This window comes from Astatotilapia calliptera, chromosome 1 (assembly GCF_964374335.1).
Source record: "Astatotilapia calliptera chromosome 1, fAstCal68.1, whole genome shotgun sequence".
NCBI lineage: Eukaryota > Metazoa > Chordata > Actinopteri > Cichliformes > Cichlidae > Astatotilapia > Astatotilapia calliptera.
The window spans coordinates 35,348,363-35,372,983 of NC_137422.1; the positions used below are offsets into that span (position 1 = coordinate 35,348,363).

Sequence of the window (24,621 nt, forward strand, 5' to 3'; positions counted from 1 at the left end):
TAGTAAAAATTGTCAGTATTGCTACTTACAATTTTGCATTTACTCTGACCTTCTGATAGCTGCAGACCAACAGATCTTGTTAGCTTATTCTGATTGTGAAGGTCATATAATTTAAAAATTTTCTCATACAAAGTTAGAGTTAGTAGAGACAAAAGAAACCATAAAATCAGCTCAGCAAGGTCTTGTCTGTTCTCCAGTGCCTCACCTTTAGTGCTGCCACATCTTGAGGCAGGGCATCCTCTAGTGGTCTGAACCATACACCACTGATTTATGTTGAACGACCATAAACAAGAAATGAAACCCCAGACTTCACTTTTTATTGTTGTTTTTTTGTTGTTGTTTTCTTGTTTGATTTTGTCATTAAAAGGCATGAAGCCTGAGCCATCTTAAGCTACTTTTAAAATATATTATAAGGCAGACACATTGTGAGAAATTTGGTTGGAAGAACATATGAAGATACAGCTTTCTTTCCAAAAAGTAAAATGATTGTTCTTAGGAAGGCTCAAATCCAGAATTGTATTTAAAAGTCTTTTACAGTCCTCACTATAGCCGGTGTCCTTTATCTCATTTTGCAAACTTTAGCTCCACCTAGATTCAACTCCAGAAACTTCCTAGCAGCCACAGTGGAAGCAGATCAATCAAATTTCTTTGTATAAACACATCTCACCCTTTGGCAGCCATGTTCAAATGACCATTCTGTAATAGTGTGATCCCAAACAGAATGGGGACACACAATCACCCCCACTATTTCTACCACTATCTTTGCTGTTCCACATTTCTCCCTCAGATTCAGTATTAATTTAAGTGCCTTATGATGTCTCTGGATCAAAGGTTTCAACTTTATCCTTTCAGTTTCACAGACCGAATGTAAAAATGAAATTATTCACTTACAGGATGATGTAATATAGTGTCATATTATGCATATCATTGTACAGTAATTAAACTATGGTGTCATGAATAAACAAATAGCTGTTGTTAATATAAGTTTGACTTTTTAAAAATTGCTAATAATAATTTGACACAAATTATTATTACCAACAGTTCAGGCGTCCTTTTTTTGCTTGCAGCTCCACCTGTGGCCACTAGGTGTCAGGAATCTTCCAGCACGTTCAAAATCAAAACTGACAGTCCTTTGTTCATTTATGGATGTGAACTGACTTCCGTTATAAGTTTTTAAAATTAATAGTCAATCAACCTCGTTTTTTTGTTTTTTCTTTTTTGCAGATTTTTTTCTTGAGGCATTACACACTAATAATATGCATAGGCCTTTCTGTATATCTAATATAAACTATTCACGTTGATGAAATTTGTTACTTGTTACTGGTTCTGCCTGTTCAGTATTTTCCACGGACGTACTCAGATAATTACCACCGAATTATTTCTCATTAAGGTTATTAATTATGAAGTGCTGTTTGCTCAGTGTTTGGACAGGCCATCTATTGAGCAGGTTCTTACAGAAAAGCTGATCGCTACACTGATATTTGGGTACAACTGTAAAATTATTAACTGTACTGCATAGCTAATATTTGAAGACATTGCTTTCTGTGTTAGCTCTTAAATGTTAACTGTATTTATTGATTTTGCTTTGTTCATTTGTCGCGCCTGAATTTAGAATTTGATTTTGTAACGTTATGTTATGATGTGACTTAGGAACATGACCCGAAATTGCAATGAGTGTCAAAAGGAGTTGTCGTGTTATATTTTGGAAAAAAAATATCGGAAGTATTCCGTATGCTGCGTTTAACTTGACGGTGACCACCGGAAGTGTCGCGTGACTGACTGAGTGGCCGGGGTATTGAACCGTTTTGGTAAAAAGTACTTTTTTTTTATCAACAATTTATCCAAAAGATTATGGCATTTGCTGGTATCTGCTGTATTCACGCTGGTTATAGTTTAAAGTCACAAGTTAGTATCTTAAGAAGGGAGCTTGTTGTGTGGCTAGCGTGCTGTTAACGGACCCGGCTGGGCGTTTTGATGACGTACTCATGGCTGAGCGAGGAATGAACTTTAAATGATGAATAAAATTAAATTGAAGCCCACTGATGAATTTGTTAAAATCCGGCGCAACTAAAATGAGTTTGTAAAGTTTATACGTAAAGGTAATTGGCATAAAATCATGAAAGCAGGCGTAAACTGAAGCAGCTGAAATTTAGTTGTCAATGTGTTTGGTATTTTTCCTTATTTGACCTTTACTGTCAGTTCGTTATTTTAAGATAATTCAGTGTACTTAGTCGATGTTTGATAGCGGCGGGATAGAACAACACTTCGGGGCTTTTATTATGAAGGGAAAATAATTAAGCGGAAGGGCGGATGCTGCTCGGTGTTTGCAACTCGACGCAAAGGGAGGACAGCGGATTCCGTTGGGAAGCTGCATATCATCGGCAGGCAGTTCTCATCGGATCATTTCGCTTTAACTGACAGGTTAACGGTGTCACATCTGGGATGAATTCCATTAGGTGTGTAGCTCGTAGACTGGGTGTTGTTTTGGCATGTTATGGAGTAAAATGGTAGGAAAGATTCAAAACTTGCTCTTTTCCTGCCGCTGCTCCCCTTCAGTTTGCCTGGCAAATTAGCTGGTTAGCCCCCCTTTTTCTGGCTTTGGAGATAGCATATGTTTGCTCAGTCACAAACCCCAGCTACTGTAATATCTTGCTTGATTTACATTTCTCCTTCCTCTTCCAGCCTCCACGCCCCGGCGGATTTAAATTAGCCTGGAATATGAACAGAAGAAGAAAATAAGCAGCAGCGGCGGTGGTGGTAGTGGAGGTGGCTGTCTTCCTGCAGGATTTCACCCAGGCTTTTTGTTTTTTCCCGTGGACATGCCTGGTCTGTGGAGCAAAGCTGAGAGAGGCTAGCCGGCCCAGAGTCCGGCTAGCGGAGCATTTCCCGAGTTTTGGATGATTGTTCAGCTGAAAGGCGGATTTATTTTGGACAAGCGCTGCTTTCCCTCCCCGGGTAAAGAGACAGCATGGGGGAGCCGAGCCTGGACGACTCCAATGTCAAGGTGGCTGTTCGTGTACGGCCCATGAACAGGAGAGGTGAGAGGGTGGCTTCAGTCTGCTATGACTGGGGTTGATATCCATACAAAAAACTTTTATTTCATTTCTCACATTGTTGTCCATCCCAGAGATATAATCAGTTGCTCCAGTGTTTCTAGAAAGAGTGGGTAGAATCAGTTGGCTGACACATCAATTTCAAACATTTGGTGTGCACTTGTGTCTTTGAGGCTTCATCAGAATCTTGAATGCATCTCTGTGTGCCACCTGAGTCTTTTTCAGCTGCAACACATGTTCTCTAAAAGGAGGGCTTTTGACATCTCTGTACACATACAGCATGATTGCTCGTGCAGAGAAATTAAAACACTGACACTGCACATGATTCCTAGTTCTTCTTGACATACAGTAATGTCATGTTGGCAGTCTCACACTTTTATGCTGTATGGATTATTCACAGGAACCTGGGCTGACTTAACTGTTCCCCTTTTTCTGGTGGGTTTTTTTTTTTTTTTCTCTCCCCCTTAGGAGTAGGATGGCAGTCAGAGATTAGCACCCATTAGTGAAATGAGCTGGATGGCACATGTTTGTACAGTGCTGCCATAGGGCTTCCCTGATGGCTGCCTGCCATCCAGCCAGATTTAAAGCTGAGCTGCTGTGTGAAGATCTACTGTTTGGAAGTCTAGACGCTTTGTCTCCTTTACTGGCTGATACAGATGTCTGTAGCTTTTTGGCTTCAACTGTCATATGCTGAGGAGGCATGTTTTTGGTTCATTTAATGTAAATAACCCAAGAAGGCTGACCTAATGATGTTGGAGCAGAAATTTAGGCTTTTGTCTTTGCATCTCTCACTGTCTCTCCTGGGCTGCTAACATCTTAACATCTACATCTTGTTACATCTCTAATTTTAGAAAAGCCCAGATAACAAAAGCACAGTATTGCACAAATCTTTTGTGCATGCTCGAATGCGCCGGTCAAATGCATTCCAGATTTTTTTTTTTCCCTGCACTGCAGGAAGGAAGACACAGATGACATTTCCTGGTCAATTTCCAATTTGTGTTTGTGCCGTGGGATACCATGTGTCCCATAAAAGGAGGAGAAAGAGGAAAGCTGCTGAGGTAGAGTGGTTGACCAACAACCGGCAAAATGAATCACGTGTGTCCTCCCCCTCATTTGAACTGGAGATGTCGGTCACAAGATCAAGGCAGTGGATCACCACACTGATCTCACTGTGAACTCTGATGTAGAGTAAACTCTGCAGGGAGAAAGATGATTTTTTTTTTCTTCACTGATGGCTCTCTGTAAAATTAGAAGTAAGTTTTCCACTTTAAAAAGTCCAGTTTTTCACCAACAGCTGCAAGGTAGTTGACAGGGAGTGAGGGGAATTTACTTGAAGTTCATTTGTCCTGTTTTGTCTTAGATTTCTTCAGTTTGTCCTCATTCAGTTATCCCTTTTCAGTGTGATATCTGACCTAACGGGTACAGCTGATATCTATGAGGGGATTTTATTGATACTTGGAGCACATTCTTTAATGCTCTTATTATTGATTCCATAAATAATAAAGGCTTGTGCAGCATTTTGCTGAGAATGGAGAAAGGCTTACATGTGAGTCAGGTGTGGAAAAAACAAACATAGTTTCTAAAGTCACAGTTACTTTACATGATTGCTTGTAGACTTGTGAATTTGTTACACTTAACAAAGTGAATTTTAATTCAGTGGATTTCCTGAACTTTGACAACATGCCCATCAGCCACAGCCACTTTAGATACACCTGTTCAGTTGGTGGTTAACATAAATAACTAATTAGCCAGCCAAGACAGCAGAAGATTGGAAAAAGATTCCCTGGTCTGATGAGACTTGATGTTTGTGGTGACATTTGCATGGTAGGCTCATAATTTGGCATACACAACATAAACATGGAAGCATAGCTCCATCCCGAGTCATGTTAATGGTTCAGACTGGTGGTTGTGGCTGCTTCCAGCTGGATAATGTAATATGCCAGGTCATAAAGCTTAAATGATCTCAAATTAGTTTCTTGAGCATAACAATGAGTTCACTATACTCAAATGGGCTTATATTTTCAAACCACTAAAAGCAACTTTCAGAAGCAGATTTAAAACTAGATCAAAGCCAGCATCCAGGTCTAGTAGTTAGTTAATGTTGTGCATAAACCAGTTCCTGTATGCATCCTCTATCTTCCAGCAAGTTGAACCAATTATTATTTTGGCAAAAAAAGGAACAGGCAGGAAAATTGAGAGTTTGCTAAATGCAGTGGGAATAGGTTTGGAACTGGCAGTGCCACGTTTCCATAAGGGCCTTTTTGATGGTTTCTCTGTCTGAATGGAGTTTCTGTCCACATCTACCAGCATTCAAGTAGTATTTTTTTGATTTCATAAAAAGCAGTGGGCAAGAGTCACTCCAGGAGAAGTGCACTCACAAATCCTCTCAGATCTCAGAAAAATTGCTCTGTGTGGTTTTCCAGTTCACACATTCGCACCTTTGATCTGTTCAGCCACAGCTCTTACTCTGTTCTCCACCATCACACAGCTGTTTCTGGAAACAGTCATGGTAGTTAAGGGAGAGCACTTTCCTCTTAGCTTTCCCTAGCTGGTGTGGTGATTCAGAGTCTGAAATAATAAGCAGGCCCCTTTAACCCAAGGCCACTGTCCCCATGTATCCCAGGTTGAGGAGGAGAGGTGCTGTAGCTGCCTAGCTGGACAAAGGCAGGAAGGGAGTGAGTCTGAATGAGTATTTGCTAACGTTGCATAATCCTCCATGTTCCCATGGCTGTGGACTTCGAAGAACAGAGCAACCTCAGGCGTAGCAACGGCAACACCGCGGCCAATCAGCTTCCTGGCTGATGTCAGTGCTGTGGTGCCAAACCTCAGCACCGGTAGCCCAGGGAAGGCCAGTGGAAAGTGGGAGCTGGTTATGGAGCAACGAGAGGCAGATAACAATGGGTACATTTATCCTCTCAACCATGCTACATCACACTTTCCTCTCTGCTGAGCAGAAAGTACAGCTGCTGCACATGGGGCACATGGGTAATGTAGGCTGCAGTAACAGAAGGAAAAAGTAGAACAGAAAGTTTGCATTCTAAAAGCTGTATGTCTGTGTCAGCCCCCTTGTTTAACGTTTGCTCTTTCTGTCTGTTATGGGCTCTCTGTTGAATCAACCTGCCGTTTTTTCTTGCTTTCCTTTTTTTTGCTTTGTACTGCCCTTGACAGCAGAAGAATTGGAGCGTGATTCAGGTTCTCTGACCTTTGACATTAAGTTTCCATGGCTCTACCCTCATGCCTGAAACAGTAGTGCAAGCTCCACAAAGCAGACAGTTCAGCTTAAAATACATAATATTTCTAATTTGAATGACCACACTTGGCCTCCCCATCGGACGTCAGTTTTTCCAGCATACAGTAAACTTTGGTGCCGACCAGACAAGTTTTGCCCTTCCACCCACGGAAAATCACAAGACCTTTGATTTTGAACATCTTTGTAAGTTAGACTGATTTTGCTCAAGCATAAAGTACACGTTATTTGTCAAATTAACAAAAAATTCTGTAAAATGCGCTGACTTCTTTTAAGTCGAGCAATACAGCCTTCTTGTGCCTATGTGCCTTGGACCACAACTGTATGTGGTCCAATCATGCTCGCATCCGTAACCCTGTCCGCTTAAGCCAGAAAAGCCTGGAGATGTACAACTACACACATTGGGATTCCCATTTGTATTGTATGTAAGAAATTGTACCAGCTAGATAAAGTGACTATTTGCATCTTGTTTGTTAGGCAAAGGCAGCTATGCTAATAATTCAGCATGTAAAACCACATACAACCTATTCACCAGCTACACAGCAATTGGAAATGCCCTTTGCTAAAGCGTGTTTTATTGCTTTATTTAACAATAAAGCTAACTTTTCATACTTTGTCACCAAACCATGAGAAAGGCTACTAATGTCTTCTGTGCACTAGGGTTATAAATATTCTCAAACTGTCTTACCCTCCCAGCTTTTAATTCTGTGAAATTAATTAATGTTTAAAGGCCATTCAGGTACCAATTTACCTAGAAATGGATTAGAATAAGCAAGTTTATTGCTTTGTGATCCAATCAAGTGGATTAATTGTGCAACTGTGGTTCAAAAATTATTTTATGGAATTTGGGAGATATTGTTGCACTCCTCTCATAGTGATATTGAATTGTTGGTTGTGAAGCTATGATTTGGCACATGGTGAGCGAGTGTATGCGTCACCCTGACTTGTTGATTATACCAGCAGTCATGACTTGGTTACAAAAAAAAAGAAACGACTGAAGAAACAGCACTTCTGTAACGCTACTTTAGACAGTTCTTGTTGCAGAAAGGAATTGAAACCACAAACTGTTTTTCCTGTCCTAACACATTTGCTGATGATCGAAACATCCCTACATGTTCTTGCAAGCCTACTGCACAGTTGAGAGGTTATTGACAGTCGTCTATTTCATATACTGTTTGTTTAACAAAAAGTCTAACAGCCCATATCTAAAGATTTGGCTGAAGTATTTACTGAATATGGTGGTAATTTGCACAGCAACAATGTAATAAAACTGCTACTCTATCATGCATATGTACACATGGCCTGAACAAGGTCATATGGTGGTGGTGGAAGGATGGTATTTATTATCAATAAAAATGACCTTGAGCAAATACTGATTTGCATTTTAAGGAACCCCATTGTGACCTCTGATCACAGGGTAATTTTATGATACTTTAAAGAGGCTATCGTTACCAGGGAGAACACAATTCCCAGCCATATATTTATGGTCTTAACAAATATGCTTCCCGCTGACACAGAAAGACATCCTATTGATGTGGTATGTAGCTGTGTTATTATTATGATTAAACATTAATTTATAACAAACTGACTAATTATGTTTATTCAGTATTTTGTGGCATGTAACCACAGTCTTAACTATAGTAATAATGTATAATTGTACACACTTGTGATTTTTTTTTTTTTTTTTTTTTTTTTTTTTTTAAATTCCAGTGACTCTAATGTTATATTCTCCTATGAGTACATGTTTTTTTTTTTAATTCAAATAAACAAGCAGTTCTGTCAGATGTTGGAAGCCCAGGATATGCTGGCAGCACCTACCATGCGAGTATGCAGACAACTATTATTAGGTCTCCTAAGGACGGCAGATGAATGGAGAGACATACCAGTCTCAATTATTTATTGTTATTTTCCAGTTTGGTTACTTTTACAGCTAGCTTTTTTCTTTTTTATAAATGAAAAAGGCATCAAGATCAGTCCTTATGCATGCTTTTAATTTAATCTATATAGTGTCAAATCATAACAAGTCCCCTCAAGTTGTTTTATATTATAAAGTTATGGATCTTACAGTAATAGCGAGACAATCAAACGCCAAGAATCGACCCACTTTTACTATAGTGTGTCATCTGATCTAGATTTAAGTATAGCCTTTATCAAACATGTCTAATCTTAAAAATAGAGAGAGTGTCTGTCTCCCGACAGACATGCTGAGTTGGAAGTGGGCAGTGGGTGGTCTGAAGGCCAAGTGTTACGTCACTGCACGAACAGGCCACGGTCAGAATGGAACGTCCTTAGTTCTGTATGTGTTTGTGTGCCCAAAATAACCAGGGTATTGATTAGCCAAATGCTTACTCTAAAGTAAAAGGTCATTTTTTTTCTGAGTCTGTGATTGCTTTTCTGCACACACAATTGTTTAAACATAACGTTTGTTCCACAGGAAATTACGGCTAATATCTAATGCAGTTTAACTCCTGCTTGTTATGCAGGGAGGACGTGGCTATCAGAGCAGTGTTAATAAAAGTTACTTGGTGTCAGCCATGTATATAACACTAAGGATTCTGGGTCCAAATATTATGTTTGCTTGTGAATGGTTGCATTGACTGGGATGTGTGAGGTTTTGAGCTTCAGTCGTTTAGTAATAACACTTTGTGTTTTCTGATCCACAGAAAAGGAATTAAACACTAAATGTGTTGTGGAAATGGTGAAAAACCAGACGATCCTCCATCCTGCAGGAGGTAACCTTGGAAAAGGAGACTCTAGGTAAGTCTGTTTAGAGTGTGACTCATGTCAACAGCTGATGTATTTTCTTCACTGCCACCTAATTCCTCCCCCCCCCCCTTTTTTTTTTTTCTTTCTCAATGAGGGCTGCAATGCATGTCTTGTGCAGCAGTGAATGAAAACAGTCATTTTGCATTGTTATGTGTTGACACAATTCAAGAGGATGTGGGTGGAACAGACTTGAGAAATTCTCAGAAAATGTTCTGAGGACATTACCTACTATGACCATTACAGATGTACATCCATAAATGATTTTAGTAATCAATGGAAAAAAGTTGGCTCTTACAACTCTAGAACCTGCTTGAGAATACCCCTATTTGACTTTTATTCTGACAAAACTATCCAGGGGTATTTAAAAGAAAGGAGCAATTTTTAGCCTGGGTTTTTACCAGGAAGTGAAAGTTTTTTGAGTGTCCTAGGCCAAAATAGGCAGCATGTTTTTTTTTTTTGTTTTTTTTTTTTGGTATTGTGGCAGAGAGTGGAACTCCCAAAGAAATCCCGTACAGGCATAATGTTAACTCCACTCCAGTGGTGTCACACATGTGACCTAGTCATTACCTACTGTAAATTCATCAGTTAAAGTGCAGTATCATGCCTTTTGTGGTGATGTCAGCCTTACTAAATATGTTTAGATCTAGAAAAGTTTAAATCATTAACACTTAAAAACTATTGGTGTTTAGGGTATAGGTTTCAGCACTCACACCAGGGACCCAAGTTCAAGTCATACACTTTATTTGTCATTTTAGAAGGTTTCAAGCTCTGCTGTCTTGACTGCAACAGCTACCTGTCCACACTTTGTCCATTCTAAACAAAATACATGTTGCGGACATGAAAATTAAATACCTCCGTTACAAAGTTGCACGAACTGTAATGTAATTTTGTGTTTTTTCACTTGAACAGATTGTTGTTTTGTGATATTTATTTTCTCTCTTCTTTATAAGTGAGTTAACTCTACACAGAAGGGTCCTGCCTGTATTTGAACCTTTAGCTATGAGGCAACATTGATAACCACTGAGACACCATGCTGATACGGGCTGAATAGACATACTTTTAATGGTTAAGCCAAATTGTAAGAAAATAAAGGATAAAATAATATTGATGTGCTTTCAGTGTCTTACTTTTAACGGCCTTAATAGTCACACATCTCATGAGCTGCCAGTAGCCCTCTTTTATTGCCCTCATACAGATTTATAGTTGGCTTTTTTTCTTATTCTTTTTTTTGCCCTTTTGTCTTCTGAGAGGTTTGCAGTGCTTTGGGAATTTTCTTATATCCTCCCTCTAATTGCTGTTTCTCAAGAGGTCTTGTCTCAGATTTGTCTGGAATGTCCTCATGATGTAGTTTTTGGCAGGAAGCAGACCAGCCACCTGTTGGGCCTCTTCAAGGCAGGTGGATTTTAACTCACGCCACTTGTCTCTTGTTTTCCACTCTTGGCTTTCCCTCCCATCTTGTTAACCAGCTGCTGTTGGTGGTAATGGCATAACTGTGCTCGGGGTGTCTGAGTTCCTGTACTGAAGGAATTAAGATGTGTTAGATTTGGTTGTAAAACACAGAACAGGATTGTGTGTGTGCTGTTAATTTGTGTCCAAGTTGTTCCAGACTAATGGTGAGATCGCTCAAACTGCGTCTCAAATTGATGGGAAGTAAGCGATTTTAATTAACCTTTTTTCGTCTAGTCTGATGGTTTGAGATCATCTATTAATCATTCTTGACTACGGATTCTGACTACTGACCATATTGGTGGAAGCCAGCTGTGTCAGAAGAAAGACCTCCTTGTGACTGCTGAAGCCGACTGCAGACTGCCAGATCAGACGCGGTGAATAATGGCTTCAGGCTGACGTTCATGAGCAGACAGCAGCACTGTGTGTGTGTGTGTGTGTGTGTGTGTGTGTGTGTGTGTGTGTGTCTGTGTGTGATATGCCTAGAAGAAAGACTTCACCATCGAGATGCACGGAGACAGAGAGAGTTGTATATATAAAAAGACAGACTTGACTCCTGCTCAACTCCTTGTGCCTGGGCTTCCTCCCTTTTTCTCAACTCTTCTGTTTCCTTAGCAACGCACGAGGAGGTTAACTCTGGGTCACTGCCAGTGACCGTAAAGCCCCTTCCTTGATTGAGGAGAAGATGGAAGAGGGGGGGAAAGCCTCATTTACACGAGCATCTGTCGCCCATAAACTTCCTAGAGGTGACTTTTATGGTGGCCTGAACAAGAGCAGCGCTGCCGCTTCTCCCACTGTCTGTCAGTGACAAAGGACTAACGAAGTGACAGAAGGATGGGCTGAGTGTTGTTTGCAGATGCTGTTTTTATTTTGTTTGCTTGGGTCCAGGTTTCATTGACATGGTGTTTACATTTGAGGATTATCTTTTACTCACCAAGTTTCCTGGTTGTTAAGGTTTCGAAAGACTGGAGTGGGTGCAATAAAGGTTAGGGTGTTGCAGGTGCACACTATTTGTTTAAGTTACTGAGTTATAAAGGTCCTCTGTTTAAAGCTGGGCAGAAGATAACGTCATCTTTACTGATAGCTTTATCTGCACAAACTAGCTTTATTATTATTATTATTATTATTAGATTCTCATTTAAATTTATTTACTTTAATTGGCATTAAGTAGAGTCTTATTACTGCACTTGTTAATATAATTCAAACAATAATAACAATGTTAAACAAACCACTACAGACTGTCAGAACTGTGGCTTACACTGTGTAAAAGCACTTAGTGTGGAACAATAGGCAGCTTGGAAATTGGACAGGACATTTGCTATACAAATGAGCTCAAGGAAGGAAGTTTTAAGTCAGAGGTCATGTGACATGTGGCCTTCACAAAAGGATTGGGAGCAGTGACAGGTTTATTTAACTTTAGGGTAGCTCAATATGCATTTATATACAGCCCACTAGTACAATATATAATCAGCATAGTGTTGGTGGGCTGAAGGATGAAGGCTGGTGTATAAGATAAGATAAGATACCTTTATTAGTCCCATGAGTGGGAAATTTCATGCTAAGGCTGCTGACCTATTGCACGCTATGGTGGCGCCATCTTACCCTCCGACCATACATACATTACACAAAAACATCACATTGGGAAGACAGGTCAGACAGGTCTAACAATGCAAAATGCACCACATGAGGAAAGATAAGGAGAAAAAAAAATAACTCCCCCCCCCCCCCCCCCCGACTGAGCTTCAATAGGGAGATCAGTTTGAGAACAGAAACACCTCTGCACATAGCACATGAAAAAACTCTTAATACATCAAAGAAACACATGACAAGCAACAGGGATGGGTAAAGGGTGAGAGACAGCCAATGTAGACAGTACATCCGGGCCTGCAGCAGCGCTGGTCTCCTTGATCCACCATCGGCATGGAAGGGAATAAGCGTCGAAGGCGTTTGGAGGGGGAGGGGGGGATGTGTGTGTGTGTCCAGAGTTATTCTCAGTTTCCTTAACCTAAGGTTGCTTTCTGACATACCGTTAGCTGTGCAAGAAAACACACTGCCTTGTTATTAATTAAAAAAGAAGCTGAAAACTTCACCTGTGGAAATGTTCACCTTCTAATGTAGTAGACCCCTAATCTCTGCCGTGAGATAGTTTTCAGTAACGTCTCCAGAAGTGTTTTTGTTGGGGGTTGTTGCCGAAACTCAGGATTAGTTCTGTTTAAATACAAATGAAGGATTTTCTTCTCTTAGGTTGTCAGGACCTGTGTTTCTAACCAGGCAGATAGGGGAAAGTCATGGCCACTGATCTGATTACTTGATCTGATATCTAATGGTAGCTTGGGAGCACAACTTTCATTTAAAAGGTATCTGCTCTCAAGCTTACTCCTGATTAGTAAATGCATGCATCCAGATGGACTTGGTGCTGAATGCCTTACAGCTGATGCACAAGCACCTGTCGGTTGTTTCAGTTTAGACATATACCTCCAGTTTAATGTGGGTCAAAGCAGAGGACACTTTTTTTTTTTTTTCCAAGGCTAAATGACGATTACTTTTTGAAGACTTGTAGCTTATTGTGTAAACCGATACAGACATCAGCATATAGAAATATAAGGATTAGGACTTTTCCAAATGTAACTTATGTTCTCATTCCTGACTGTCTTGTTCAATGTGGAAGGAAAGAAAGGCAGCCAGCAGACAAGGTTGTGTACAGGATGGGTGAATAATAATAATAATAATAATAATAATAATAATCATAATAATAATAATAATGGATTGCATTTATATAGCGCTTTTCGAGACCCTCAAAGCGCTTTACAATTCCACTATTCATTCACACACTGATGGAGGCAAGCTACAGTTGTAGCCACAGCTGCCCTGGGGCAGACTGACAGAAGCGAGGCTGCCATATCGCGCCATCGGCCCCTCTGGCCATCACCAGTAGGCGGTAGGTGAAGTGTCTTGCCCAAGAACACAACAACCGAGACTGTCCAAGCCAGGGTTCGAACCGGCAACCTTCCGATTACAAGACGAACTGCCAACTCTTGAGCCACGATCGCCCTAAACCTTAAACAAAATTAACACAACAGAGCTTGTCCTTTCTATTTAGGCTTACTTGCAGCCTCTTTACGACAGCCTGTACTACAATAAAATTATTAAATAATAAAATTATTAAAGCACAAGTTTTCTCTGCTAGCCGTTTTTCAACATTGGACTGAAAAGATGCACCTCAGCACTAAGACGGTTCATTTACAGGGTGTTCACTTGCCCGTTAATGACTGTGTATTGTATTATTATTGTAATTATATTTTAAGTTAAAAATATTTTATTACACTACTGGTGATTTTCTTTCTCCCCTGGGTAAAACCTTTGAGGGAGGAAACAAAAACAACTAACAAAAATAACCAAAAAACAACTTTGCAGTGCGGATACCAACTACAAGTATTTGAAAGGACTCGGCAGGCATTTCCTTATTTTTTCCCTTTCAGTTGTGTGTCCTGTGTGTGGGTCTGATTCAGTTCTTCCTGGGCAGACCACTTTAGTTGTTCAGGGGACCACTCTATGACTCATATGTCTGTGAAGGTTCTCAGTCATCCAGGTCATCGTAGTCAAAGGAGCTTGCAAAGAAAAGCGTCTGGACTTCTTTAAGTTGCTTGAAGACGTTTCTCGGATGAGAGGTGAAACGTCTTCAAGCCAACTTAAAGAAGTCCAGACGCTTTTCTTTGCAAGCTCCTTTGACTCTATGACTCACTATAATGGTGATACATTTTTGATTGAAGTTGGAAATTTCTTGACCATCAAAGATACATTAATGATGTAATTATCTACCTCTCTATTCACTCTGTCAACCAAGGTTAATGAGTTTTTTGTGGGGGATTTTTTTGGTCTTTTTTTCGTCTTATATTAAATCTCTCATTAAACTTAGTATCCTTGGTGTTTTTCCATGTGTCCTTTCTCACCAGAGATGTCCTTACCTCCAGGATCTGCATTGCTTTGCCAGGGTACTTTGCACTTGTGTGTCTGATAAGCAGGCAGCTAACTTCCCTACAGCCACGTCATCAGTCGCTGCAGTTTGCATGATGACCTGAGGCTGTTTGCTTTGGACTCGTGAAGCTGAATGTTGACACACTCTGACAAAGATCTGTCTCCCATCAGATGTCAACGAGGCAAATACAGGCGGCTTGGTTTCCAAGGCGATACACAAAAGTGGCTATGTGGCCCCTTATCTTGAATTGATGCTGGATGAGGTGTGTGTAACACCATATGTCTGAGGGCAGTATACATTGTGCTTGTAAGAGTGGTTTTATTGTGCTCACTAAGATTTGTGTTGGGAGTGAATGCTCTACAGTGTTTGTGTTAATGTCGAAAAGATGGCACTTGAATGTAAAGTAAGGGCGGGTGCTTAACTTGTTCAGTGTGAACCAACCATGTGTTGGGGGTCCACTAATAAAATGTCTGCATTAGAATCAAGATGGAAAAGACTGACACACTGGCTTATGACTCCACATTATTCCTGCTCTTGCAAGTAGAGGTGATACTGATGCATTGGCTTTGTGAATTGGAAGGAAAATGTTATATAGTGTTCATTTTCTTTTTCCAAATAACAATCTAAAAAGTCTGGTGTATTCAACCCCCTTTACTCAGACAACCCTAAATAAAATCCAGTGCAACCGGTTGCCTTCAGAAGTCACCTGATTAGTAAATAGTCCACCTGTCATACTTGAATCTCAGTATAAATACAGCTGTTCTGTGACAGCCTCAAAGGCTTGTTTGAGAATTCAGAATTGATTCAGTTTTTCATTTATATAGCACCAAATCACAACAACAGTTGCCTCAAGGCTCTTTATTTTATAAAGAAGCCAACAATCTGATGATCCCCTATGAGCGAGCACCTGGCAACAGTGGGAAGGAAAAACTCCCTTTTAACAGAAGGAAGCCTCTGACAGAACCAGACTCAGGAAGGGGCAGCCATCTGCTGCAACTGGATGAGGGTGATGTGTGGAAGGCTGGACAAAAGGCATGCTGTGGGGGAACCCCCCCAAAAAAAGATTAATAATAACTAATGATTAATAGCAAATGGCATCATGAAGACCAAGTAACACACCACACAGTTCAGGGATGAAGTTGTGGAGGTTTTAAAAACGTATTCCAAGCTTTGAAAATCTCGCAGAGCATTGTGCAGTCCATTAAAGCAAACCTACCAAGATATGGTCATCCACCTAAACTGACAGTCCAGGCAAGGAGCACAAAGTAGAATTTCCAGTAGTACAACCACACCAAGCCTACAGTCAGAACTACAATGTTGCATATTACAAGCATATTTGTGTTAGAATGGCCCAAAGTCCAATAAATCCTGTTGAGAATCTGTGGCAAGACTTGAAAATGGCTTTTCACAGACGCTGTCCCTCCAATCTGACTGCACTAGAGCTATTTTCACAAAGAGAATTTGGGGTGGAGCTTGTGTTGTCGTTGTTGTTATTTTGTTTTTTTGTTTTTATAGGAGGGACAATGTACATTAATAAACATTGCTGTAAATGTATCAGATTTAGCCATATGCTAATTTTTATCTATAGTCACTGCCCAAATCTTAAAAGTAGATACTTAGCAGTTGAGAACTACCCCCAAAAGACTTGTAATTGCCAAAAATTAAAGGTTCAAAAAAGAATTGGCTGAGGAGGGCTAAATACAAAAATTTTATTTTCTTTCCACTTCACAGTTATGGGCTACTTTGTGTCTATCACATAAAATACATCCGTTTGTGGATGTAACAAGAGAAAATGTTGAAATGTTCATCATCATCACTTTATTTCCAAAGCGCTTTAAAAACAACATAACAACTGACCAAAGTGTCAATGTAACAATTAATCAGCTATAACTTAATTCATAGAAGATGGCCAAACATTTGAAATGGTAACGGTACATACTAAGGGTAAAAATTTAAGATGGATAACAACTTACTCTTGGTTGAAAGCCAAGGAGAAAAGATGTGTTTTTCAATAAGTTTTAAAAGCAGCAAGAGATGGAACCTGTCTGACCTCCAATGGCAGGGCATTCCATATCTTAGGAGCCAAAACTGCAAAGACTGTCTCCTCTGGATGTATAAAATATCTTTGGGACAGTCAAAAGCATCTAGTTAGCTGAACTAAGAGCATGGGATGGTGTGCAAGGGTGAAGCAACTCAGAGAAATAACAAGGGGCAAGACTATTAAGAGATTTAAAAAAAAAAAAAAAAAATTGAGGTCAAAGCTTCATCTCATTGGAGATTTACATTCCTATCAGATCATTTTAGTCATCTTTTGCAGTTAAATGAAAACCTTTACCAAACACACAAACAAAAGGTGTTGGTAAAGGTGGTGTTAAATACCTCCAAACTGTTTCTTCTTCACTGTTAGCTTCCTACATTAGCTCTCCTGCTAGCTCCTGTTGTCACATGTAATATAAAAACAGAATACATCAGTGCAAAAATAAGTACATTGTGACCAGTATTCCATCAGCTTTTGAATTTGGGTCGAGCTGATCTTTTATCCGAATGTCAGATAGGATTTAACCAATAACAGCGAAGTCCAAGCTAACACGTTCATTTGCTTTTAGCTTTAATATTTGAGAAGAGAATACAGAGTTGGGTCCACAGCAATCTTTAATCCATAAGTTTTGTTGTCTGAAAGTGACAGCCATAAAAACTAAAATTAAAATGTGTGAGAAATTGAATTGTTTTGGTGTACTGTGAGCAGTCGATTGAATATTTGACTTTTCCATGAACATCTTGGAGATAAATGGACTTTGTTTGGCCTGTAGTGCAGCGATAAGAAGAGAGCTTAAATGTAAGCACATCAATAAATTGAGCATACTTTACCTGCTTAGCACCAGAGGGAAGCAGGAGAGCATTGGCTGATCGCACAAATATATAAATAGGCTGCGATAGTCACTGCCACCTTTACTATATCCTCTCCCAGCTGTGGATTTTAGTAGTAGTGGTAAACTAACCCTGAGTGTATGAGATGGTGGAACTTAAAAAAAAAAAAATCTGCAGCCTTAATTTCAGTGTTCATATCAAAGCCAAGCCGCATAAACAGCTTGGTCTGTCTTATTTGTGTACAAATTGCTCTACTGTTCAGTTGCCTGATAATACAAATGATGCAATCTATTTATATTTTTTAGGTCAAGTTTTCTGTCATATTGCTGCAAAGGGTTGAATGCAGGCAGGGAAAGTAACCATCCAGAACTCCGCTGAAAGTGCATCACAGGGATTGAGAAACTGAACTAGATTTACTTGGGCTTCAATTTGGTTTGGGGCTTAATGTCAGCAGTACTTACATGATCACTGCAGACACACTTAAACTACAGTGAGTCTTGATTTTTTCTGGCTTTATTTTTTTTTTGGGGGGGGGGACTTGATACATCTAACTGGTTAATTAATTACTCATTCAGAACATCGAGCAGTAAGAACTAGGACAGAAAAAGCAGACTCTCTATATTATTTGACTTTTGCTCATCGGAAGAATAGCAGGTTGCTGTTGCACATATACAGTGAATGTGCAGAGGTTTAAAATGTGCTATGTATAAAACATTGTATGCTGTCTGGAGAGTACAGTTTGTTAATATAGGAGGATAAATTCAGGTCATTTAATCATTTACACACCATGTGAGGGCCAATTGTTCTATAACCTACCAACCTGTGTAAACTGTACTAAAACTGTTGTCATGTGCCATCAGTATGTGCCGTGTTGCTCTTATGCTCTTTGTGCTTCAGCTTAACATTCCAGTCTCAGACTCAGGCTCTTTCCTCCTTAAACCCCTTGGCTACCTTCAGCCTTCTTTCCATCATCCACTCCTGTTCCTCCCTACATCGCCATGGATGGTACAGTCCGAGAGAGAGAGAGATAGTGAGAGAGAGAGAGAGAGAGAGAGAGAGAGAGAGAAAGCAGGAATGCAAGAACAGAAGAGAGAGAGAGAGAGAGGAGGGGGGGAAAGCAGCCATGCATTAAGTTATTTTTTTAAATGACGGCGATCAGAGCAGAGGAGTAGGCCGAAGCAGGGAGGGACTAATAGAAGTGCACGAGGCGGGTTCACAGCTCTCCTGACCGTCTCATTCTCCTCGCTCATTGGTCAGGGGGGGTCCCTAGCTTCATATCACGCAAAACATGGGTGACCCTTCTTGCCAGCAGCCTTTGAAGCAATTGTGACAGCTGTCATCACTGTGTATGTCAAAACCTGTCAAGTTAGCTTCATCCTTGAATTGGAGATGCATCTGCAGGGAGACTTCTGAAAAGCCCCCAAGAATAGGATTTAAAAAAAATAAAAATCTGAAAATAAGGGTGTGGATGACAACTATAGTGTATAAAATTACTCCTACCTCATCCCCTTTTTTGTGCTTTAAGAGAGTAAATGTTATTAATGAATTTTAACTTGGGAACTTAAATAAACTTCACTTTTTAGCATTGACAAAACCCTCTAAAACATTTGTAGGAAGTCCTGATTGGATACTTATTGAAGAATAGCTACTGGTATCAATTACACAGCAGATAGGAATCGGTCTGCGTGCATCTGCTCTCTGAATGCAACACATCAGCAGTGGAACGTCTGTGAAATATGAAGTGTTACAGATTGCTGGCTGGTTTGTGCAAGAACTGCAGCTATAGTGGTTTATAAAGAATGTGCATGGGTAAAAGGAAACAGGTGTGAGGATGTCTTTGTGCAAGTGTGTTTTCTCGTGACGCCATCTTTATGAGGGCCTAAATGTGTTTCAGATATTTAGACAAAGGATTAATGCTAATGGGAACAGTTCGGTTAAGCAAGGTTTTCATTGCCGAATGTTAAGCTGTACAGTAATGTGTTTTAGAAGGAAGCCGGTGAAAGGTTGTAGGCCTTGGTGGCAGAAGTATTTCTGAGTGTGGGTTTTTAAACCGCTAGAAATCTCTTTCCTCAAGCCATCGAGTCAGATGATGATCTGACTTGATGCAGCTCTTTGGCTGACAGCTGCCCTCACCCTTTGGGCAGCACCACCACTGCACTAATGGAGGAAGAAGGTGACAGGAGAGGAGAGTTAGGATGAATAGAATAAAGGACAACAGACAAAACCTTATTGCATTTGAAGTGAATATGAACTATGGTAGAAGGAGTCACAGGCACTGCCAGAGACTCCCTCTCTCAGGGAACACCAATCTAATCAGTGCTTGTGGCTTCACACTGAACAATCTTGATCTTGAAAAGAATCTGCAGGCCTGGGTCACACTAGTATGCTTTGAGAGTTCGGCCTGACCCTAACCACAGATTGGTAGTCCTGTGTAGCACTGTGAGAGGTTCAGGGTAGGACATTTTAATAGATAAATCCTGGGACAAAATTCAGACAGTGTCAAATTTAGGATGACTGTCTCATGCTGTGAGCCCTGGTTTGACCTGTGTCGACTAACAAACCAATAGGAATGCAGCGTGAAGTGCAATGCTGATCAAAAGAGATTGGCACTTAGAACGGGTGTGAGTAAACCATATAAAACAAAATGATTGCAAAATCCAGTTGAGTTGCTGCAGTAGAATGTTTTGTGTATGGCCTCCAGCTCTTTTTCTTTCTCACTAAGTAATAACGGCGTCTTGGCACCAATTCAGCAAATGCGTCAAATGCGATCGCTTGCCTAAGTTTAAATGATCCATCTTGTAAAATGTGGCCTGAAGTGAACTTGCATAATTATTGTGCTTAAGCACCTTAGGAGATTTGACAGCTAAGCTGGCTGCTAGTAACCTTACACCAGGCTTGATTTACCAGTATTCAGTCATACTTCATATTGTAATGACAATTCTAAAATGGTTGGTTTTCTCTGCACACTCAGATTCACACATTTTGTTGTGTTTTTTGTGGGAAGTAAGAATTATTGAATTGACTGAACAGTCCACTTTTACTCCAAGATGTGGAAACTGGAATCACATATGTGTCTGCACATATTTACAGACACATACTCATTTACTTCATGCATATAATAATGTAAAACCATGCTCTAAATTATGTATTTCTTATAATCTGTGGAGCAGGTTGATGTCAAATGTTTATGTTATTGAGTTATTGATTTGCCAGCTTAAGAGCTTATAATTCATTTTCAGCACATACTATTTAAAATTAGGTTAGCCTGTACTGACATTTCCTCATATGCAGAGAAAACCAGATGGAGTTCCCGTCTGTTTACTGGAGGAAACCATTTTGAAGGACATAGCTGTTGGCTAAAAGCTCGTGATGTCTGTCGTGTGTATGACTGAGGCTGCTTGTGTATATATTTCCTTAGTTTTTCTGTAAAAGCTTGCACAGATATACAGAGCTGTTCCACTTCTTTTTAAAGGTTAACACACTGCCAGCTTCAGTACCCCTCTATCTCGCACATCTAGTGCTATTCTCACACACGCATTCCTGAAACGATTTACTACGCCCTCAGAGATGAATGCAGCGCCCACCCTAACACCCAGATACACACCCAAATCCCCCGAGAGGCTGTTTTTGACATGTGACACAGAAGCTGTAAACAACTACAACAATGGCTATGTTTTAAAGTAAATGTTAAAACAAGGAAAGCCTAAAGCAAATGACATTAATCCAGTCTGCCTGTCTGTCCACCCACATATAAATTTCTTTCTCTTTTTATCTCTGCATGCTACACATTAGGGTCAAAATTAGCCTTGAAAGCCCATCCTACTGCATCCTTTTAATTTGCACTAAATGCCGTCTTTCTGTCTTTCCACATGTTCCCGTTGACCTCGATCCTCCCAACATCATCAGGAGTCAGTCCAAGGTAACGGCACACAAATACACACACAGACATTTTCAACACTAATTCCATGGTTGTGAATCATCTGTTTTAAACAAAGGCACCGCTGTACTACTTCAGCTCAGTTTCTGAGCTGTGTGCAACCATACAGGCAGCGATATAAAGTAATGATTTGTAAAACCATTATTGCCAAAATGGTTTGTTTAATTTATGAACCTTTATTTTAATCCTGAGGCAATACTTGTTCCCTAGAAACTGAATGTTTTTTCCCACTGGTTCTCTTTGCTGTGTGTGATTATTTTTATCGTCGTTTGAGACTTGATGGTCGCTATGATTACACAATTTGAGCATTTGAGCATTTAAAAACACAATATACACCTTTTTTTTTTTTACTGTGGTGGCTTGTGCGACTACATATTCCAGTATAACATGTCATGGTGGTGCTGTTTTGTCTGTGTGTTTACAGGTTTTTGCCTATGATTATTGTTTCTGGTCCATGGATGAGACAGATAAGGAAAAATTTGCAGGTATGTAAATTTTTATTTTAATCATTCAAAAAGAAATTGCATTAAAATATCACTACCAGATGTGTTAACTAAATATATACTTCAGTTATACAGACTATGTCTGTTTGTGCCACTTAACTGCAGGTCAGGAGGTGGTGTTCCAGTGCCTTGGGGAAAGTCTTCTCCACAATGCCTTCCAGGGCTACAATGCCTGTATATTTGCCTATGGACAAACTGGTAATTTACACTTGGACAACTCACATATTTATGGTGAATCTTATTTTATGACAGAGCGTCTAACTTAACAACAGGGGTTGGTTACAGTATGTGGCAGATTTCTATCTATATTTTATTGCCTTAAAGCTTTTTTAGGAGTGTCTTTGTGGACTACCACTTGTACCGACTTGCATTTCTTCAGTACAAATAAGACACAGAAGTTAAAATACATGCACATGTTTCAGATATCTCATGTCCCATAATGTGTAGAGCGCTTATCATACTCTTACTTTACATATAATCTTGACCCTGCGACAGCAAGTTGGAGCTCATAAATTGATCCACTGTCTACACATGAGTCATAATGAGTCGAACCTTTTACTTGTTTGTCAGGTGAAATCATTCTTTAATAATTTCACAATCGTACCATCATTACTTTGTGTGTTAGTGGCAGTGTTTTGTATCAGCTGCCACAAAGACAAGAAATTATTTTACATTTAACTATACCTGCTGCAGTCAGTCTCCTGAAACTGGAGTATTTGTCTCCGTGTTTGCAGGCTCGGGAAAGTCGTACACTATGATGGGCTCAGTGGATCAGCCAGGGCTGATACCTCGACTGTGCAGTGCTTTGTTTGAACGGACACAGAAGGAACAGCGGGAGGAGGAGAGTTTCACTGTTGAGGTTTCCTACATGGAGATCTACAATGAGAAGGTCCGAGATCTGCTCGATCCCAAAGGGTATGATTTCATTCCTCAATCAGCCCTTTTACAAATGTGTGGGTGGTTTCGTTTTTCATTTGAAAGGTGTGGCAGCTCTGATAAATCCTAAACAATTCAGTAGTTGCCTTTGGTTGAGTTCCCTTCCACGAGCCAAATTTAAATCAATAGAGTATTAGATTTACAGAACGTTTGTCTTTCGTCTCATATCCTTATAATGCAGATTCTGCCTTTCTAATATTAGTATCCTATTAAACTAGATTCAGCATCTTAGAGCTGACTCACTGTAAAACCCACAAAGGTTGTAACAGCACCAGCAGGTGTAGAATTACATCAGTCTTCGGTGTATTTTCAAATGCAAACTCATTTTTACATATTTAAAAGACTGTAAACACAGGCACTGAAGAATAAGAACACATTTAAATTTATTGTTCAGTTTATTAATAAGTTGATTCTTAGAAAATGCATGTGAAACTGTTTTGAAAGTGTAGAATTGTTCAAGGCATTCTTCAAGCAAAAATGATTGAAGATATTCTGCATTTGACTTTATTGTATATTGAATATCTGGAGAGTTTGACCTGCATGTCAGGCACAACCCCTGAAATTGTTCTTGGAGAAACATTGATAGAAAATGTTTTATATTTCTAATATTTTAGACGCTAAATGTTTTATTTCCAAATAATTTGAAAAAAAAAATGCACATTAATAATGATAATGACAATTCCAATAAACTAAAATACATCTGCTGTAAGTCTACTTTTCTGGTTAATGACCAGCTTGCAGCTCTGCTCTAACATAAACTCAGATTAGCTGATAAATCAGTGAAAGTCTGTCATTTGTTCTGGATCCACCAGCTGCTGTGGTCAGTGCATAAAAAGATTAGCATTCTGCCCTGCAGTCACTGTTTTTGTCCGGTTCGTGTCCAGCAGGTCAGCTGTAAATCAGGACCCCAGGCCTGTGCCTGCTGTCCCAGACACTATAACCTTTGACCTTCACTCACTGCATGACTTTTAACCTCAATAAAACGGACCAAAGACTAGCAGACCATCTGACTGCCATATGCGCTCTGCTGTGGGTCAGATAATGATGAAGTTCTTAGATCTGCGGCAAGTTAGAATTGGGGTCAGAGAGCCAAGTGCTCACAAAGTGTGAACTGCACTGTGGACTTCTATTGGTTACCAGAGCAAGCCTAGCCTCTACTGCCTCCCCTGCTTGGACATCATTGTTCAAGCATTGGATGCAATTGGTCACGAGTGACCATGTTGCGTGTCTTTGTTTTAAACCTCATTTTCTTCTATGCCCAGGGGTAGGCAAACACTGCGGGTGAGAGAACATAAAGTTTTGGGTCCATACGTGGATGGCCTGTCTCGACTAGCAGTGGCCAGCTACAAGGTAAAAACAATTCACTGAACAAAAAAACCTTTCATGCATTTATGTCACCTACTACCCCAAACATCCACCATGCAGCACTGCACCACACATCCTGTCTGATCAGTTCTTCAGATTTTCTGTGACACCTGAACAGAGTTTCTTGCTGCCATTTCCTCTCACCGTCCTCTTTGAGTATTTATATCACTTGAAGTACCAAATGTTAGTAGTCTCACCAACCAAATCAAAAATGGTGATAACATTTTGTTTTTTTATATTGTGATTTTCAGGCGATTCAACCGCACTAGTTATAAATTATAATCATTATAAAATATAAAAATAGGCGAAGAATGTGCCGTGTAATTTATGGCCATGTTGACAACTATTCTTTGGAGTGAGGAAAAGCACGTTCAAATAAAAGTGAAACAAACAATTTTATAATTTACAGCTAAATGTCATGGTTACAGTATCTCTGCATCCATCCATCCTCACTCATGAACTTGTCGCTGCATAAGTATTAAAGGTTGGAGTTTGAGCTTTGTAATGATGCTTGTCACATTTTC

General features: G+C 39.9%; 1 protein-coding gene and 1 long non-coding RNA gene across 6 annotated transcripts in view; both read left to right on the forward strand.

Moving 5' to 3' along the window:
* Positions 1-1,705: 1,705 nt before the first annotated feature.
* LOC145428257 (uncharacterized) lies at positions 1,706-2,736 on the forward strand. Its single transcript, XR_013908514.1, has 2 exons — positions 1,706-1,808; positions 2,683-2,736. It is a non-coding gene; the product is annotated as an uncharacterized LOC145428257 (long non-coding RNA).
* Positions 2,737-2,818: 82 nt separating this feature from the next.
* Positions 2,819-24,621, forward strand: part of kif13ba (kinesin family member 13Ba) — a 45,775-nt gene continuing 23,972 nt past the window's right edge. For all 5 annotated transcript variants that reach the window (XM_026174899.2, XM_026174927.2, XM_026174937.2 and 2 more), the window contains exons 1-7: positions 2,819-3,038; positions 8,964-9,057; positions 21,263-21,275; positions 21,718-21,778; positions 21,902-21,994; positions 22,531-22,711; positions 23,995-24,082. In XM_026174899.2, the coding sequence (XP_026030684.2) occupies positions 2,969-3,038; positions 8,964-9,057; positions 21,263-21,275; positions 21,718-21,778; positions 21,902-21,994; positions 22,531-22,711; positions 23,995-24,082 (600 nt within the window). In that variant the 5' untranslated portion in view covers positions 2,819-2,968. The remainder of the gene's footprint in view (positions 3,039-8,963; positions 9,058-21,262; positions 21,276-21,717; positions 21,779-21,901; positions 21,995-22,530; positions 22,712-23,994; positions 24,083-24,621) is intronic.